The following is a 19033-nucleotide window of genomic DNA, read 5'->3' on the forward strand; positions in this document are numbered from 1 at the left end:
TTGTTTACATTGAGAGCTATTCCAGACAGCACATGCACACGCACACGTGCACTGCTGTGCACACACACACACACACCTCAAGTAAATACTTGAACCTCACACTGAAAACACAGACTTGAAAAATTGGTCATAGGGGCAAAAGGACCGTACTTCTGTCTGTTTGTCTGTTTTTCTCTCTCTTTCTCTCTAACTTGCTCTCTTACACACAAACAGACACACACACACACACACACACACACACACCTGTGTTGTGCCCCCCCCCTCCCCCCCCTTCCCCTTCGCACAGCTGGCTTGGCAATGTGATGCGAATGCACTGAGACTGGGCCAGCTCAGAGAGAGTTCTGCAGAACTGGAATGTTTGTGTGTGTGTGTGTGTGTGTGTGTGTGTGTGTGTGGCTGCCAATCAGGCACTTATGTAACTGACTGACTCCTAATATCTGATTGCATTAATAGTGTTTATGTCCTTTGTATGCTTGTAATTTTTGTGGACATAAATAAATATTTTAAATGTGTCTGGCTGTCTCTGCGTCTGTGTGTATGTGTGTTTGTGTGTATTTTGTGTAGCTTTGCACATGTGTGAGTTAGTTTCTGCACTTATGCATACAAGCATGTTTGTGTTTGTGTCTGCATGTTTTTGTATGTCTGTGCTTGATCGTGTGCATGCATTTGTGTATTTGTGTGTGTGTGTGTGTGTGTGTGTAGCAGGGGCTTTGAGGTGTATGGAGCAGGATGTGTGTGATTGCCCTGTGAACACAGGAGGAGGGATGATGGAGCACTAAGAGATGAATCATCAGTGGGCTGCTTGGCTGTCCTCCCCACTTCATCTCTGTCTCAGAGCCTCCTGGGATCACAAAGCTCTCAGTACCACAATCCCAATTCCATCAACTCCTGCATAATGGGGGCAGCAGCTTGGCCGAGTGGTTAAAGTGTCCCAAATCTACCATCCCGCAATGGAAAGGTCATAGGTTTGACTCTTTCTACAAACACTGAGCCCCCCTCGCTGTGAGTCAGTTAAATACCTAAAATGTGAATGTAATTCCCTCCATCAATATCTACAGACACACTAACCTGTCCCACGTCCAAAGTCTGGGATTGGTTCCATTATTGTCTTACTGTACAATCTCTAAATCCTTCAACAGACATCGATTCTTCATCAAGAGGGATTGAGTAGGGGAGAACGGGGTAAGTTGAGCCTGTGGGTAATATGAGCCACCCCAAGTATCTAAATAACCATGCACAAAATGAATCATGCGATGGCAGATTTACGAAAAAGAATTCATTTCCGTGAATCTGTGATGGAGGAGAGCACATGGAGAAAGTATGAAGTGAGCCTGGTCAAGAAAAGTGATTTTTTGCTGTCAGGTGATTTCATCATGGTAAAGATGTCATATCATATATACAATATGAGATCATAAACTTAGTGTAACTGTGGGCCTGAGTTGCTGTGTGAAGCAGTGTTGTCAAAATAGTGGCTGTGGGGTAAAATGTGCCGCTAGCCCTGGGGCAAGTTGTGCCAATAGCCCATTTTGCTTTTTTAATGGTCGTACTTCTGAAACTGTATTAGCGACAGAAAATGTTTTAATTTCCAAGAATGCCCAACGACATTAAGTATACATAGCAGTTATTGTTTAAAATAAATGCACATTTATTTTGCTGTAGTTTCACAACATGTAAAAAGTGGCTCATTTTACCCTGTTCTCCCCTAATGGTAAACAGTGCCAGTGTAGCCACAGTGATTCATTAGAGAGACCGCCAGCTAACGGGAAAGTCACAGATTCGATCCCTCCCAATGCCCTATGCTCTGACCCCTGTGGTGTATAATGTGTAACATGTACAGTGGAGGGATATGAGAAACCAGCCCCTAATTACTCAGTGTGTAATATGGCAGATGAAGTGCTCTATAACAAAACCCCTACACACAGGACCCAGGTCTTGCTCGGAGCTCTCTGGGTTTCTCCCTCGGCGAGGCTGCAGTTGAGCAACGCGCTCACAGACATGCCCACACCCACAAGCATGCTCATCATCTGCGTCCTGGTGTCTTATGGCTAATCTGTACCAGATCTCCACAGTAATCTCTTGAATGCCTGGGGATCAGCATGACGGGCTGTTTAAGACGGACACGATGACACAAAGACACACCTGACGCGGGGAACGCCAGTAAAAGTCCCAGCGCCGACCCGCGGCTTCCTGCTGCGGCTTCCAAACAATAACACAGAGGAGGGGGAAACAGTTCTCAGCAAACACGATTACAGCTGCACAAGCTTAACAGGCATGCCATTAAGTGTATCTTCCAGACAACAAAGGCAAACAGAGTTATCTTGGTTTTTATGAGAACTGAAAAAAGAAAAACACACACACACACATCACGCACGATTTCCTGGCAATCTGTGGTAATCACCATGGAGAGCTGGTGGACCATCAAAGATACAATCAACCACTTAAGACACACAGTCAGCTCTGTGCTGCTCTGCACTGGCTCTTATTTACGCTCTGATTTCCCTTTTGGCAGTGCCGCTGTTGGTAAGAGTAACCGTATGCCTATGGGAACACAGACATGCTGAGGGAACCATCAACAAGGATTCAATTCTTTTGCCTCTTCTCTTGCTGTGATGACTGTGCTGTCTGTTAGTTTGCTCGCTTGGTTCTGCTGTGTCTCTGTGTGTGTTCGCTCCACAGACACTCATATAGTAACTGGTGGATGTACAGTGTTCCCACCCATCTCCACCCAGTCCTGAAATACACCAGGCAGGACAGTTACAGACACACACACCCCTGACGAAAAATAACTATAGTAATCCTCTAATCAATTTTAGAAGGATGCTATAAAAAATGGTTCAAAATAGTCCAAAACAAACTCACCAGCAAAGACAACTGTTGTGACTTCTTAATATACTGTAGCTAAATAAGAATTGACATCAGGCTGAGTCAAGTAGCATTTATAAATAACCCTATGAAAAATAACTAGAGTAATCCTATAATAGATTTTAGAATGACACTATACTAATATTAACCTACAGCAAATAAGTCTGTTTAGGAATATTGTAGCAATAACATGGGAGATGAAAAATAGCATTAAGTACAATAAGGTCACTATAAATTCACTGTTGAACATGACACTATAAATCCCTATAGGAATATTACAATGACTTTTTATTCAGAAACATACACACACACACACACACACACACACACACACACACACACCATACAGGCACAAAGCATTGAGGTGCTTGAAGAACTTCCATAGAGCGAAAGCAGAAGTAAAGCCTACAATACTCATTCCAGTGCTTATAATAATAACAATAATGTGATACTTAGGAAAAGTCCCCTCACCTGCGGAGGTCAAAGGTCAGGCCCTTAGAGCCTGTAGGGCTTGGGTGACTTGCTCAAAGGCACTTCAGCAGGGTGGATCCATCCCCGGACACGCACTTAGTGCAGCAGGAGAGAGGACGTGCTCGCCCCTGTCGGCTGTACATGGAAGTGATCCAGATCATGAGGGCTGGACTGGATCCAGGTGCAAAAAAAGCCTGGCAGGGTCATTAAGAGGGAGCTCTCCACTGGAGCGCACACACACTCACACACACTCACACTCACACTCACACACACACTCGGAGCAGAGCAGAGCAGAGCAGAGCAGCTCCACACTCATCCAGATCAGTGCCAGACGCACGGTCGACTTGTTGTTTTTGCGTGACTTCCACCACTTTTTTGTTTTGTTTTCTAGGACGAGAACAGTTTTTTTCTTCGCTATAGATAGTTTTCAGTGACTTTGAACAGTTTGCAGTGTGTTTCTGGCTTGTCCAGCCTGTTTGGAGTATCTATAAGGATTTAACGTGGACACTACGCGACGCGCAGGTAGGCTACAGTAACTAAAGTCTGAAGAAATAAAGGCTGAACTGATATCACTCTGTGGAGTTTTGTCCACAGTGTAGAGTCAATATTTAAAAGTCATTTCCTGAGTTTCCCCCCCCCCCCTTCTCTCTGCTTGCAGAAGTCAGCTTGGAAAAGTTCACCACGGATTGTTTCTTTTCGACGCAGCAGCGGAGCGCGTCAGGAAAACTGTCACTGCGACTTCGCCTGGGGTGCTTTTTGAATCGCGCCGTCCCAGAAATGGTGGGGCACCTACACTTACAAGCTATGGATGACAGTCTGAAAGGAAAGAACCGGGAAGGGCTGCTTGACAGTCCAGATTCGGGGCTGCCCCCCAGCCCGAGTCCGCCCTTCTGCTCCCTCTCCCCGGGTCTGATCGAGTCGCGCTCCGGCAGCTGCACGACGCCCGTCGAAAACCATCATGGATTTTATAAAAAGGAAAGCAAAGAAGGCAAACTGGTAAGAAAAGCTATCACGGCATTTGCCTCGACATTAGAAACAATTTTGTAATCTGAAAGCATCGACTCGGGCCTGTTTTGTGTCCGGTGTAATTTTGCTGCCACGATCTCAGTCAGTTCATTTGACACAGTGAATAAAAGGAGAAAAGACCTAATGGCCAAATAATGATGGTGCTGTGAAAGAAACTGAAAATCTGAGAGCGTTTTAGTGTTTTGGCCAGCAACAGACTTCACTTCTGCCCCACTCACAAAACATCTGGAAGCCCTCTCTCGCTCTCTCTCTCTCTCTCTCTCTCTCTCTCTCTCTGGAATTCCTCAGTTGCAGCTCACTTTCTGATGTCGCTGTTGCTGAAGGTGCCATAGACCTCCTCTAGTCCAAATCAATAGAATTTCTGCTTTGTAACTTGCAGTTGCAATGGTTAGGCCAAGCTGGAGCGACCCACGGTGGCGATGGTGCCTTCAATCAATCAGTCAATGAGTTGGTTTCCCAAACTGGGGTCCAGGGACTCCCAGGGGTCCTTGAAGGGATTGCAGGGGATCCCCTAGCAAAATGACTGATAGTTTAACCTCACTGTTACTTCATTCAGTAGAATTTAGCTTAGTGAGAGAGTAAACAGTAGCCTGTAAGGATAATAAAAATATTAGATGGGGGTTCATGGGACAAAACCTTCATAAAATGGGGATCTGAGGTCTAAAGCGGATCTATATGGGGGTCTTTGACATGAAAAAGTTTGGGTTAGGCTACTTCTTCAAGGGCCATTTGTTTGCTTTTGCAGAGTATCATTACATTGGCAGATTCCTGTTCATGTCATGTTGATTATATGGCAGAAGAATCCTAATTGCTTTAGGTCTCAATCAAAGGGCAGGAGCATTAAAGACTGGTGCATCTTAAGCCTGTTGTTATGTTGGAAGTGGCAGTAGGCTGTGCTCCATAGACCCTGCTCAAAATAAAACTCAGTAGCAGGTCTGTATCCTCTTTAAAAAAGATCATCACCACTAACATGAAAAGCACATCAGCTGTTTATCAGATAGTCCAGTTATTTATGGAACATTCAGTGTTTGCGATTCATTATTTAAAGAGCGTGGTCCAGGTCTTTCAGCAGCCGCCGGTCACAGCTTCATGGTTTAAAGATGTTTGTGGTCACGCTGCCATTTGTATTAACTTGAGAGCAGAGGTTTGAAAGTCGTGTGATGAATAGCTTTTGTTAATGTTTCTTGACAGTTTGTGTGCAGTTTGTTGGCTGACAACCCCAAGCACCCTGCTCAATGTGGGATCATTAACAGGCTCAAGTCACTATAATTAATTGGTCAAAATAGAAGAGTATTGAAAGAAAGTTGGGGAGTAAACAAGAGACCACAATAAAGTTCATTAATCTTGAGTCTCAACATGAATGAACCATGAATGTTCACAGTTGATATACCGTCGACCTCCTGCTGGATTTATTAATACGTTCACCTTGTGTGTGCATGTGGTAGCAATGGAAACAGCCTCCTGTTAGCTCGGTTCCGTTTGTGTAGCCTCAGTAATTGGCAGCGACTATCCAGTGTCCTTGTTGTTAGTAACACTATTAGCTGTCTGCCTCAACCCAACCTCTGCTCAAATACCACCTCGGAAACCAGCAAGCCCGTACACAGAATTGAAACGTTTAGAAAAATATAGGCTTGCCTTGTCAAACAGTCGACTATTCAGTTGTTTTAGTCGACAAATCTTTTCTTGAAAATTATAAATACATCTCTGGCATCAGAAACATAGTCACACATATCATCTGTCTATGATAAACACTAAATCTAAAGTCTAAATTGCATGATTATATATATGTTTCCAGGAAGGTGTGATATTGTGAAGATTTGTACAGTAAATGGATTATTCAAATAGTCAGTGCCATCCTGTGATAATATTTGGACTTGGAATTTCTTTAGCTGGCTGAGGACAGTCCTACAAAAATAACATCTATATATCTCACATGCTAGAGTAAGTTCCATGGAAAAGAAAAGTTATGGTATTTTAAGTTGTGCCCCACTTTACTACAGCGGAGGACAAATACAGTCTCATGACATCTGCAGTGATTTGTGTCACACATGACAGCTAGTGCAGAAAAAAAAAAGGCTGATTCAATGAAAAAAATAATTTCCAGCTCGCTCCCAGTCTTTCAGAACATGTCTGCGCAGGTTGGGGTGGCTTTTAAAGTGTCTGGAGGAGGCCTCAGAAATCCAGCCCTGCATCCTGGGAGTTGCGTGACATTGGTTTGCTGAGGCCTGAAAGAAAGAAAGAGAGAGAGTTAGAACCCTAATCCTGCGGAGGTCGAGACTAGCAGGACTCCTCTGCTTTGTGGTTTCCCTTTTAAACATCAACTGTGATAGCGGCTGCTTCTGCTTGTGTTTCTAATACCTTTCCAGCGGTTGTGTGTATGGAAAGAATCAAACCTTTCCATCAGAGAAAAAGCCTTTCAAAGCGTTTCTTGACTCGGCCATCTGGGTGCATGTCTGGTAGCAGGACGAGGGGAGACGTACACGCTTCTCGTGCGCACCAGTGTTTTTTTTCCTCTTTCCAAATCTATTTTTGTGTTGTTTTTGTATGCCACCTAAGAACAATCCACCACTTCTATTTTGAGGTGCAGGAGCTTGTTAGAGCGGTTGCAGGCCATTGCATAAGAGTTTGATGACCTCTCACTGCTAATTTAAACGTGTAAATGCACAAACACAGTCGATGCCGAATGTGCGCTCAAGTGTTTTTTACTTAATCTCACAGTCTACTCTTCACACATGAGTAGATTTGTCATTTCTGTCTCTTAATGCCGTATTATGCCACACAACAAAACTGACAAGTAGGCGTAAGATGAGAGTTTTCAAAGAGGGACAAGTGGCCTCATCAATATGGGTAGAAGTGATACCCATGAATATTTGTTGCATAATGGAGCCATGTTTCCATACTTGAGTGTGGTCATGTGAGCTGGTGGGCAGAGTCCTTCAGAGCCGTATTAGGCTGTGTACAGGTAGTGTATACTATAAGCCTGTAGCATACTATAGTGAAGGAGATCACTGAGGGCTATAACTATCTCTGGATTAGCCAGGAGACGGGTCTCATGACTGGTTCTAATCCAGCTTCACTGTTGATATTGATGCCCTGATATTAATGCCCTTGCACACACAGGCTGTAAGGTCGGAGGCTTTATCATAACTCCAAACAGCCAGCAGTTGGAAATACGTTTTGATTTTGAGTGTGTTTGAGTTGGCTGCTTCTTCCTCAGCGGCTCTGCATTGTGCATTGTACATTGTGTGGGCTTGCTCAGCTGCAGACTATTTTTCCTGGGCGGAATTGCGCTTCCAGGGGGGTTTGGTTTTGTGTGCATACTGGGGGATCCATCGCCTGGAGGTGACCTGCCCTCCATTCACAAGTGTTTACCTTTTCAGAAGTTGCCAGAATGCAACGTGGATAAATACCCGGGATGCTGTCCATGCCGGAGCGGCGAAGGAAAGCCAAAGCGCATTCTCTTACACTAGTTTCAGGCCGTGAAGTAGCAGCAGCACACGGCGGAAAATGAACGGCCTGCAGATTAAGTCCATTCACAAGAGTTTTAGCAGTCCTGAGAGCTGCAGGGCAAAACCAGCCGGCGCGCTAAGTGAAGCGGAGTGGAGCTTGCAGGTTCAGATAGTGCGGCGATGATTGCGGGCTGTAGGTAAGATGAGAGCGGCGCGGCGCTCAGTGATCTGCCGTGCCCTTGGCCTGCTCTTGCTCGTCCCCAGAGCCGGGAGAGAGAGGTAGTGGCATGTGCGCTTAACTGCAGCCAAACCGCAGCATGTGACGGCTTCACTCTATCTGCCCCGTGTAACGTGAGAGGTGCCAGGATTGGGGCTGGGGTGCCATTTGATTCAGATTGGTCAATGTTTTGAGAGGCACACGCACAGAGGAGTATCGCTCGCGACCTCGCCTCACGATGTAGGGCAGCTCCTCAGAGGAGGGAGCAGGATTCTTCCACAAGGCCCGGAGCTGGAGAATTTGAAGTGTGTGTGTGAATGGGACTGCATGAGTCTCAGGGCTGTCCTGTCAACAAAATAAGAAAGTCAGTTTGTTACAGCAGTGATATTCAGTCTTGATACACATGAGAGTCCCTTCTGTAGTTCACATCTATGTTCAGCTCTCTGTGTCCCCTCATGGCCCCAGAGGTCAGAGGTCAGGACATATTATATTCCCAAGGTGTCAAACAGACCTGCTTCATACTGAATATGCAAATAATTCTTAGTGCTTGTTTTAACCTGCCTGGAGTACCAGTTGGGTGGGATTTGCCACAAAGTTTAGACAGCTACAGGAAAGTTACAATTATTTAGAAGTTTGTTTAGCATGCTTTCTGTCATCAACAACATGATCTGAACTTAGCCTGATGCAGTAAACCCCACCCACCTGGTGCTGTAAGCAGGTTAAAACAAACACTGTGAATTTTCCTAATGACAAACCACTGTAATATTCCTGTAATTCTCATAGGGACTTCCAGTGTGTCTGCTGTGTTCAATATTGACTCAGTAGAGCCAGTAGAGCTTAAAGTGATCTTATTGTGCTTTATGGTATTTCTTTTTTATCTCCTATGGTATCACTATAATATTCCCATAGGCACTTATAGTTTTGCTGTGACATTTGTATAATGTCATTCTAAAGCTGATATAGGATTACTTTAGCTGAGGTGTTTCTTATTTAGCTACAGTCAGTGAAGGAGTCAGTAGTCAGTTTTCTTTTGATGAATTTGTTTTGGTTCAGAAAGTATTTACCCATCAGAACGTCTGGAGGCTGTTTATGTCCTGTGTGTCTGACTGTGCGTGTGTGTGTGTGTGTGTGTGTGTGTGTGTGTGTGACTGATTGAGTGTGGGGGAGCAGAGTGGAACAGCTCTGATGGCTTGAGCAGGTGGAGTAGTGATAATGGCCAGGTTCAGAATACACGGAGGTAGAGGGACGCTCGCAGTGTCTCAATTACAGTACACACACACGCACACACACACACACTTACAATGCTTTATTTGAATCCATTCAAATTAGAATTTACATAAGATTCAAATGGTGTGGCATGGGAAAGCGAAGCAAGCAAAAAACACATTTTCCTAGTGTATCACTATATTATTATTGTTAAAAAGCATCATCTCCACTTGTTGTTTGGCCCATTTTTTAAGCTAGGCCTAAAATCTGTAAGCCTCTATCAGTCCATGCGCACACACACACACACACACACACAGGCTGTTATGTGCACATCTCTCCGAGGCTCTCAGCCAGACTGAAGGGCTGTAAAAGATTGTGAAAAAGAGATTTACCACCAACACTTCATTTGGCCAGACCCACACTGTGTAATTATCTGAATTAGAATGGAAGTGTTGCTGTGACTGGTGCTTCTTGTCTAATTGTTGTTGTAATAATATACAGTTGTGCTATTGACAGGCATGTGGGAGGATCAAGGAGCATCTCTTTGTGAAGGGGGTGGGGAGTTGTAGTGTTTTTAATTTGGTTTGCTGGCATTCCCCAGCCGCAGCGAGATCTCTGGAGGATTCCTTGAACGGACACGCTGGCAGGCAGAGCTGAAGGCAGGCGGGTTGTGAACAGTTCAGCAGGCGGTGTGAAGCCTTCATGGATGTTTTCTGACATTCTGACGTTGTGTTTCCTCTCCACAGCTGCCCTACCTGCTGCTGAACTCCACAGGGACAGACCCCAGGACTCGCATGTACCCCGTGTTCTTCGGAGAAAGCATCGAGGTCAACCCCAAACCAGAGCAAGAAATCAAGTAAGTCAACCTCTACATATAAAACATATATATAAGTAAGTGTTGGTTAGAATATGGAATGTGGTTCATTTCTGTCCCCTAGTTATTTTCCTGATCAATATTCTCCTGTCAACACTGCCACCTAGTGATCAGTTTCAAACCTTTAATTATTTCTCGAAGAAATCATCAAGGATGGCCCTCATTTACAAGGATGTTGAGATTACAAGGATAAAGCAAAACAAAGTCTAAGAGTTGTAGATCAGTTCAGAATTAACTGGAGGAACTTGGAGCATAAGCCACGTCGTTTGTGTGGGTTTGTTAGGGTCTAAATTTCCAGTCCAACATTGTCATGATATAAGGAGGTAATTTTCCAATACAGGCTTTCTAGATAAATAAATACCAATGACCACCCAAGCTTTTCGTACAAGATGCAATGATGAGTACCATAGCTGTCTCCAGTGATAAATCTGAGGAGGAATGATATGTTTTGGCTCTCCTTCTCAAGAACTATCACTCTCTCCTCCGCAGGTGCAACTCCGAGGTCAAGTACGACTCGGACAAGCACTACCGGGACCGGGTGTACTGCGCCCCCGTCCCCACGGCCACCTCCTACAGCGAGACGGTGGTGGCGGTGCAGAACTGCACCTGGCGGAGCTACAAGTCCCAGGTGTACCTGGAGCCGCGGCAGAAGCCCCTGCACTACCAGAGCACCACCATCATCTACCCCAAACACGCCAAGAACACTTACCGCACCACGCTCACCTACAACGCCGCCGGCTCCCGCCGCTGGTTCGTCTCCACGGTGCAGCTGGAGTCCAGCGAGGACAGCAGCCCCTGCATCATCTACACGGAGGACCTGTAGGGCCGGAGCGGCGCTCAGCTCGCGTTACGGAGGACGAGGCACTCGGGAACGCCCGTGTTTGGAAGGGAAATACCGCGAGGCGTGAGACTGGCCCTGAAGAACCGCCTGGTCCGCTCATCTTTACTCGCCACGGAGGGAACGCCGGGAATCCTGTAGTGACGTTTCACCTAAGTGTATTTAGACTTTTCTACTGATGCCGTCTTTAACAAGGGGAATTGGCAGTTTGAAGCTGCACTTCAACGGTTAATTGTCTTATTTAATACAAGCGCTGACAAATTGGTGGCCTTCGCTCTCCTCCGAGGTCAGACCGTCGCCTCAGCGGAGGTAACGATCCGGGTCTCGACTGTAGACGTCGTCTATGTACGTAGAAAACGGAACAGTTGAGATGAAGCTTGTCATGGATTTCAGCAGAGCTCGCGCAAAACCCATTCACACCAATGCAAAGCTTTCTAATATGGGCTTTATTGCACTTGTTTTCTATGTGTCGCAATTGATGGCAGTCCTCTCCAGGGACTGGCGTCGCAGAGGGGGAAGCTGATCTATTGCTTTTGATAAATTGGACCAAAGATATTTTAACACAGGAGTGGCTGAGTGGAAGTTTCTCTCGCTGTCACAACTCCACACACTGAGACAGGAGACTTGCTTTCATTTTTACCTTTTATGTTTTTTTCAGCAGCAAACATTCAAACAGTAGCTTCTCTAGCTCGATCCATTATCTGATTCATGTATTCAACAGAGCCAGACAGTCTGTAGAAGTAAGACTGAGGTCTAATGAGAAGAAGAATCACAGCAACATAAGACAGTCTCGAAGAAGATTTTAAAGAAAGATTCAAAGATGGAGACAGTCTTTGTAGTGTTTCCCAGTTTGCCAATAAATCAAATTGTTTGTTTTTGACCTGCTTTGGTGCCAGATGGGTGGGGTCTGCCACACGGGAAAATATGAGACATGAGATATGAGATATGGGTCAGAAAATGAGACAATCAGAGGGAAGTATTTGACAGTCAATTTATAATATTTTTCTGTCAGGACTCCCTCGATGCTGAGCACACTGTACTGATGCAGCGACACCACCCATCTGGTTCTCCATGAGTGTTAAAACAAACCCTAAGAATTTCCAGCTACTATTTGACTGAGGTCTGGTTTGTTTGCAGTTTTCTTAAGAGTGCCTCAAGTGGGCTATTTGGCACTGTTACAACTGCCTGTTGAAGACAGGCCGACCTGAGGAATTTAACTCACATGGTGTGTTGTTTTCAGACATCAACAAACTGTAGTATCTCCGATTTGACAGTTTATGATCCAAGAAAGTAATCAGCAATATCAGGAGCAGTGAAATGGGCGGCTCAGATTCATTTACAGCATCAGATTTCCCTGTTGAAGATTACAACTGCCTGTTGAAAACAGCCAGATAGATTTTTATCGAGAGTTGCCTGATCTTTCTCACAACTTCTTTGTGTCTGTCTTATATATATATATATATATATATATATATATATAGATTATTGAACATGGTAAATATTGAAACTTGTTTTATGAATTCAGATCTTACCTCAAATTTTTTTTTTTAGCTCAACTTTCAACTTTATTTCATTGTAAATGTGTATTCCCTAATTTCAATTGAGATATTGAGATCTTGAGCATTGTTTGAATATATAAAAAAAAGCTCTTTCCTCTAAGTAAGTGAACTGTAGAAGGGACATGGAGGGGATGAGGCTGAGGTGGTGCATCAGTACCAGTGGATGGGTACAGGGGTTTAATGAGGGAACATGATAAGTAGCAATACAAGAGCTGCATGGTGTTGCTCCAGGAGAAATCACACACACACAGTTGGACCCAAAAGATGAAACAAGGGAATTGGTGCTGAGGTGATCTTGTGGTTTGCACACGATGGGAAAGTTACTGCAAAGATGGATGAGGGATTCGTTACGTGTCGTTGGTCTGAGAAATGTCAGAAAGAGGCATGAAAATGAGTTAGGGGATGTCAAGTTCAATACTCTGGTGGTTCTATGTAAGATGCGTTTGTGTTTCCTAACACTTGATTTTGTTACTGTAAAATATTTTCCTGTTGTATATGTGGCATCGAGGCACTTCATAATTCTCTTTATATTTTTGTACATGTCAATCATCGTTCTTGTTCTGATCAAAAGAAAATAATTTAAAAAGATGTATATCCTAATTGAATAAAAAAAGTAATTCCCAAACCGAAACTTCTGTTTTTCCTTGTTTCCTTGGTTGCGACCGTGGGACATCACATTTCCCGGCGTACACAAACTCACGTCACACCGCAGCACATCCTGAGGAACAAACAGCACAGCCCAGCATTATTCTCAGTCGGGCCATTAGGTTTGATTTGTGTCCAGCACACAACGGGAAGAAGATCATTTCTCCTGCACAGGAAAAAGGAAGTTCTCCAGACACGGGGAGAGACGGAGGACCGGTCACACGTTTAATGTGGTGCAGCTTCCTAACTGTCCCAGACTCTGCCCTTTGATCTCAGGGAATAAATAACATGCTGCAAAAAAAGAAAGGGGCAAAGCCTTTCACTGAGCAGCGTTTAAGGGGAACTCCGCTCTATTAAAGAATCCACAAATGCTTTTCCTGTAGTCGAGGACACTCCACTCTCCCAAAGCCACAAATCAGGTGTAAAATTTGTAGCTGCTCAATAGAGAATGAGTTGAGAAGATGTAAAGTTGACTGTGATAGTAGCCAAAGTGATTTTCTGAGTTAAAATGTACATTCTCTCCAGTTAATAATCAGCAACACTACTGAAGAATAAAGCTCTTTTGTGCATAAAAACTCACTAAACATTCACAAAACCAGTCTCCCATTCATTAATGAGTAGCTCCAGCGCTTCCTAACTTCCCAGGTGTTAACCCTCTGGTGTCTGGCTTCCAGGAGAGAGACGACCACGCTCATAAATACTGATTGGACTGTCCCAGACCATAGGAATAACAAATATGAATCGTTAAACGAGGCGGTGTTCCCCTCTATGTCCAAGTGAGCAAGGATTCTAATTTTAAGAGGCACTCTTCCTGTATATTCTGCGCAGGCTTTAAATATCAGACTGCTACTAAAATAACAGTAGCTCTTGCAGTGCTGGCGGAGGGCACATAAAGGGTTTTGGAGCGGTGCCTCCGGGTCTCCTCAGTAGCACAAATCATTCAGCGCCTCCTCCCTCTCTCCTGGGTAAGGCATTGGACTGGATTAAGGTGCCTCCCAGTAGCTGCAACTGGGCCTGACCACAATTTGACAATTACTGAGGCCTCATTTGTCGAAGGTGGTTTGGGTCCTTCTCCTTCTGACTAAATCCCAGCCAAAGTTGCGATTTATGAAAAACAGACCATGGTGACAAAGTCAGTGGATTATGTTAGTCTTCTCCAATTTTTTGTGATATGCCAAAAGTTAAAACTCTAACAGCTAAAGCTAATTTCTATCACTACACAAAGCAGTCTTTCATTGTATGATGACAGTCTGGGATAAAGTCAACAGTATTTTAGTTAATGAAGCCGCAGGACTGACCATTAACTCTTTCAACTCTGCTGCCAGTGGCAAATCAAGGGATGTTTGTTTAAGTAAGCCCATGCTCAGCCGGGGCCGCTGTGAAGATTTTCCTCTAATGATGGCAGTACAGACATAAATAATCTATGATAGCTTTATCTAATGTCCTCAGGCTAGGCTCTCATATTCTTTGCCTACATTTGCTCATTAGCCATCCCTTAGTGGCCTGTGTACTCCTGACCAAGTGAAATGTCTGATCAGCAACTTAATGGTTACTTCAGTCAGGATCTAAGAGGCCATCCTCTACATTCAGTAATATTCTGTCCTTTCCACAGACAGCAGAGGGAATTTCTCCTAGCCGTTCAGTCCGTTTTGCTCTTGTATGGACAGCTAAGGGCCCTTTAGAAAAAGTAAGACTTATTAGAGTGAGTTTGAGTCTCAAGGTAGCTGCCCACTTGATGTCACATTATCACCTCTTAAGAGCGGAGTGGCTCTTATGCATTCGGCCTCCAGGGAGTTATGCAAGCGGTGTGACCTTCATACGAGCTCAATATGACCGCAGATCAGCAGCAGCTCAAGTGGCAACTGACAAACACAACAAGCGTATCCAAGCAAGGCAGTAACCACCAACAAATCGGTATAATTACAGCATTAAAATGGGACAACAGAGTATACTTTATTCAATTTTATCCCCAAATTCATTACATTAAGTGATAATCAATAACTAAGTATATCTTACTCCAGCATTGTGTTGGTCACTGTGCTGTCAGCTGTCAATAACTTAGGTAACCATCAAATATATGCTTACAGCTCCCCCTTGTGGTAACTGGCCTCCATTACCTTGGCCTACCAGAGGGCAAAAATAAATAACAGAAAGTCTAAGAACATAGAAATTCAATACAATCAGCAGTGAAGTAAAAACACTCTGACACAGTTTTCAATGGCAATAAGCTTTTTATTTAAACATTAAGGCAGTGTCTTTTTTGTTTTTCATTTTTACACTGCTATCCACAAAGCTTGCTGGTGGGCATGTAGAATTTTAACCGTGTGAATAGTTGTTTTTTTTCTGTAAATACCAACCTTGAAGCAAGCCACATAAATATTTACATCTCTTCAGTTCTATATACAATCCTTGCTATTATACAGTGGGTTATAATAAAAAAAAAAAAAAATCATTATGCACAATATGGTTGAACAATGTACTGTTTATGTCAATCCCCCCCCGCCCCCCAACCCTCGGACAGTCCGGGGAACACATCAGCAATCAAATTTGTCTCTTTTTTGTTTTGAGTGATTATTTTGATTACAAATGAAACAGTTGTGTGTAATGAAGGCAGACATGACTGAAATCAAAACGAATAGTGTGAGAACACAAAGAAAGCAGGAAAGGGGCGTGTGATTGTTAAAATTCAGTTCAGTATACTTAAAAACAACGTGTTAGTCCGTCATCATCTGTTTAGGGAACACCTGGATATGGCTTCGTCTCTTTACCGTCACATTCTTAATTTCATCGACAGATAATTGATATACAGGCGGAGAGACCGACGTACAAAATCTGGCTGTATTTTTGCCTCGCCTTGGTGAGGTTACAAACTCTCCATCGGTCTCCGATACGTCAGACCTAAAACATGGCTGGGATGAGCGGTCTGCCGACCCGACACGGTGGACGCCTCACCGCCTACAGGTCGGGCGAAGGAAGGAGAGGAGGTAGTCCTTTAACAGTCATATTTGTTCATGACCAACGAGTCTCCGCTGTGACAAACCGCACTGGAGCGGGACAGTTCACTGCAGTCGCCCTTCAATGTACAGTCAAGAGGACAGAATCTGCCCCGGCTCGCACAAAGTCACGAGCCATAAACATTCCCGCACACATCAGTTACAGAGAGGCGGGCTTTAAAATACTGCAAGTAAAACCTAAGCACATGTCAATACAGTTAATGTTACATACAACTACCAGATTCCCCTCGAGGTTTCCTCTAGCCTGTAAAAACACAAGGGTGTATTGAAGTACACTTGAAGTACATCATAGGTCTTGTTACTGGAGAAAATATTTCAATTGATGCAGGCCTTTATATCGATGACAAAGCCATGTAACCTGTTCTGTGATACAACATTGTCTTGTTTAGAGGAGAAACCAAATGTGTGGAACAGTTAAAAGCTAACTGTGCGCTCTGGTCGCTGCCTGCTCGCTGCCAGCCCTCAGCAGTCGTCGCTAGGGGGCGGGGCGTTCAAGCAGCGCTGTAGACATCAAGTTCGGTTGTGGCCAATATATAAAGTTTGTAGTAGAGCTATTCGGCAGGCCTGCCGTGAACTGTGACAAGCATGATCAAATAAACAAACTTCCACGTTTTCCTGCAAAATATACCTAGTCTGTATTTCATAAAATAATGCTTCTGGCATTTGTATTTAAGCTAGTAGCACAGTAAATTTAATTTGTGATGGATTGGGAGGGGGGAAAAAAACGCACACACAAAAAAAATAAAAAAGGAGGACGTTTCATTTGCTTTTTGTTTTCAAATTTCCCTGCGTGGACATGTATAAACCCTGGCATGGGGGGAAAAAAGAAAAATTGTGCGTCACTTGGTAACTTCAGTACTGTATATGTAAAATAAATGGCACTTAACACTAGAAATATCTCATAACTGTACAAAATCTGCCTAGATGAGGAGTCGAGTCTGGACCCAGCTCCTCTTCTGGACAATAAAAGGTCAGAGGTCAGACCGTCACAACAGCTCCTAGACGGGATTCTAGCAGGCCAGCTGAAGCCAACGCTGCCGTGGACCAAGGGTCATAGAAAGATGGCTTTTATTTGTCACCTCTTTAATGCAAGCAAACTCCAACTGTGATGTTGAGGAATTTGCCCTGAAGCAGCTTTATGGTTGGTCTCCACCCGCTCAAAGCGACCAAGTCATCGTTCACTCAAATGTTATTGTCGCTTGAGTGTGGGAGCACTGAAGAATATAGGTGGCAAGACCAAAAATAAACAGATAGGTGTTAAAAAGAGGATACCTCCACAGTGGGATTTCTATGCTCTTCTTGAGTCCATTTTTCACCTGCCCCGAAACACAGATTCTTAAAAATGCCATTGTGAACAGATTGACAACTAAGTGCTTAACATCCAAAAACAGTTTCAACAAACACAGACATGGTTAATATAAAAACAGTGAGAAAGTGTCACTTGTCTCAGTGCCATCCATCCGGCAAAACATCTCACCCCCCCCGTGGATGCCTGGAGACAACATGCCTTCGCCGCTCTCCGAGACCCTACCTAATATACGATGACATCAGCAATGAACAGCATGTTTACCCTGTAAACCAATGACGGGACCCTCCCTCATAACAACCCTCCCTGCCCCCCAAAAAAGATATATCGTTGCAGATAAGAGACGACAAATGACACCATCAAAAATTCACCATCAAAAATGTACTAAAGGTCTCGGCTCACTTTCAAAAACACAGGACTGGACTGACTGAATTTAAAAGGAGAAAAGAAAAGAACCAAAACAAGAAAACAAGATGTTGATTCTCCTCCCGTGCCTCGCATGAATTCTTGTAGTGGTAGCAGTGCACAGGCCGCCTGTACCTGGAGTCCACTGTACTGTGACGTAGAGGGGCAATGGGCTCGCCACGAGGTTCCTGTCTGTGTGGGCCGGCGCTCTGAGGGCAGACCTGTGGTCAAAATCTGTCACTAGAGCATCCGCCATCAGGCTAAGAGCTCCTGAGCAGACCAACACAACCTCAGCATCAGCAGAGTCCCTTCTACAGACTGTAATCACGCTAGAGTAGTACACCTAAAAAGGTGCAAGTCAATGTGTCCATATTGATAAGGCCAGTGAGGAAAAATAGTAAAGTTAAAAAAAAAAAAAAAAAGTGATTTGTCCTTTAGAGTAGTCCTGGAGTGAGTGCATAACACATAAGCGCAAACGTACACACACGCACGCACGCACGCACACACACACACACACACACACACACTGAGCAGCAGTGTTCCAGCACATTGGTGCTTGGCATCTCAGTTGTGTGGAGGGGGAAGGGCCAGACGACACAATCCTTGCTTGACGATTGATAAAGGAAATGCAGAGTGGAATGGTGCGGGTAGGTGCGCATATGCATCAGCAAGTGTATGCATTGTGTGTGTATGCTTGTGTCAACGTATGTGTGTGTGTGTGTGTGTGTGTGTCTGCAGCAGCGCAGAGGTGGTTGACTGTTAGCGGGTGCTGTTCTACTGTAGCGTCTGGGTCACTCGCTGTCAGACAGGGTCTCGTACTGAGAGCAGAGCAGAGGCTTGGGCTCCTCCTCCCAGGGCCGGCCCTGTCCCGTCCCTGACCCCTGGCCCCCTGGCTGGCCGGAGGAGGGGGAGGGAGCCGACACCATCCCGCTGGGGAAACGCATGGTCAGCGGGTTACATGGGAAGGGGGTTGGACCTGCAAAAAGAAGAGCGACCACACTGTTAAAATGCGGTAAAACTGAAATTTCCTCCTTTCATTCTGTTGCAGATGACGCATTTTTTTTCTTATGTGTTGATGATGCATGCATAACCTAAAACCAATGTTGTTTTGGAGGCAGTTTTTGTTGTAATAAAATTGCAATTGCAATAAAAGTTAATGTT

At 44.5% G+C, this 19033-nt stretch overlaps 2 protein-coding genes across 5 annotated transcripts in view; one reads left to right on the forward strand and one right to left on the reverse strand.

The window, feature by feature from the left end:
• The first annotated feature begins 3581 nt into the window (after positions 1-3581).
• rflna (refilin A) lies at positions 3582-13133 on the forward strand. Its single transcript, XM_071909502.2, has 4 exons — positions 3582-3855; positions 3992-4329; positions 9978-10087; positions 10595-13133. Exons 2-4 carry the CDS (start codon positions 4111-4113, stop codon positions 10926-10928), a joined length of 663 nt encoding a protein of 220 aa, XP_071765603.1. The 5' UTR covers positions 3582-3855; positions 3992-4110; the 3' UTR covers positions 10929-13133.
• A 2225-nt stretch (positions 13134-15358) lies between these two features.
• The window catches only part of ncor2 (nuclear receptor corepressor 2), a 90555-nt gene continuing 86880 nt past the window's right edge, over positions 15359-19033 (reverse strand). For all 4 annotated transcript variants that reach the window (XM_078285006.1, XM_078285007.1, XM_078285005.1 and 1 more), the window contains one exon: positions 15359-18848. In XM_078285006.1, the coding sequence (XP_078141132.1) occupies positions 18664-18848 (185 nt within the window). In that variant the 3' untranslated portion in view covers positions 15359-18663. The remainder of the gene's footprint in view (positions 18849-19033) is intronic.

The sequence above is a fragment of the Centroberyx gerrardi genome, chromosome 8 (genome assembly GCF_048128805.1).
Source record: "Centroberyx gerrardi isolate f3 chromosome 8, fCenGer3.hap1.cur.20231027, whole genome shotgun sequence".
NCBI lineage: Eukaryota > Metazoa > Chordata > Actinopteri > Beryciformes > Berycidae > Centroberyx > Centroberyx gerrardi.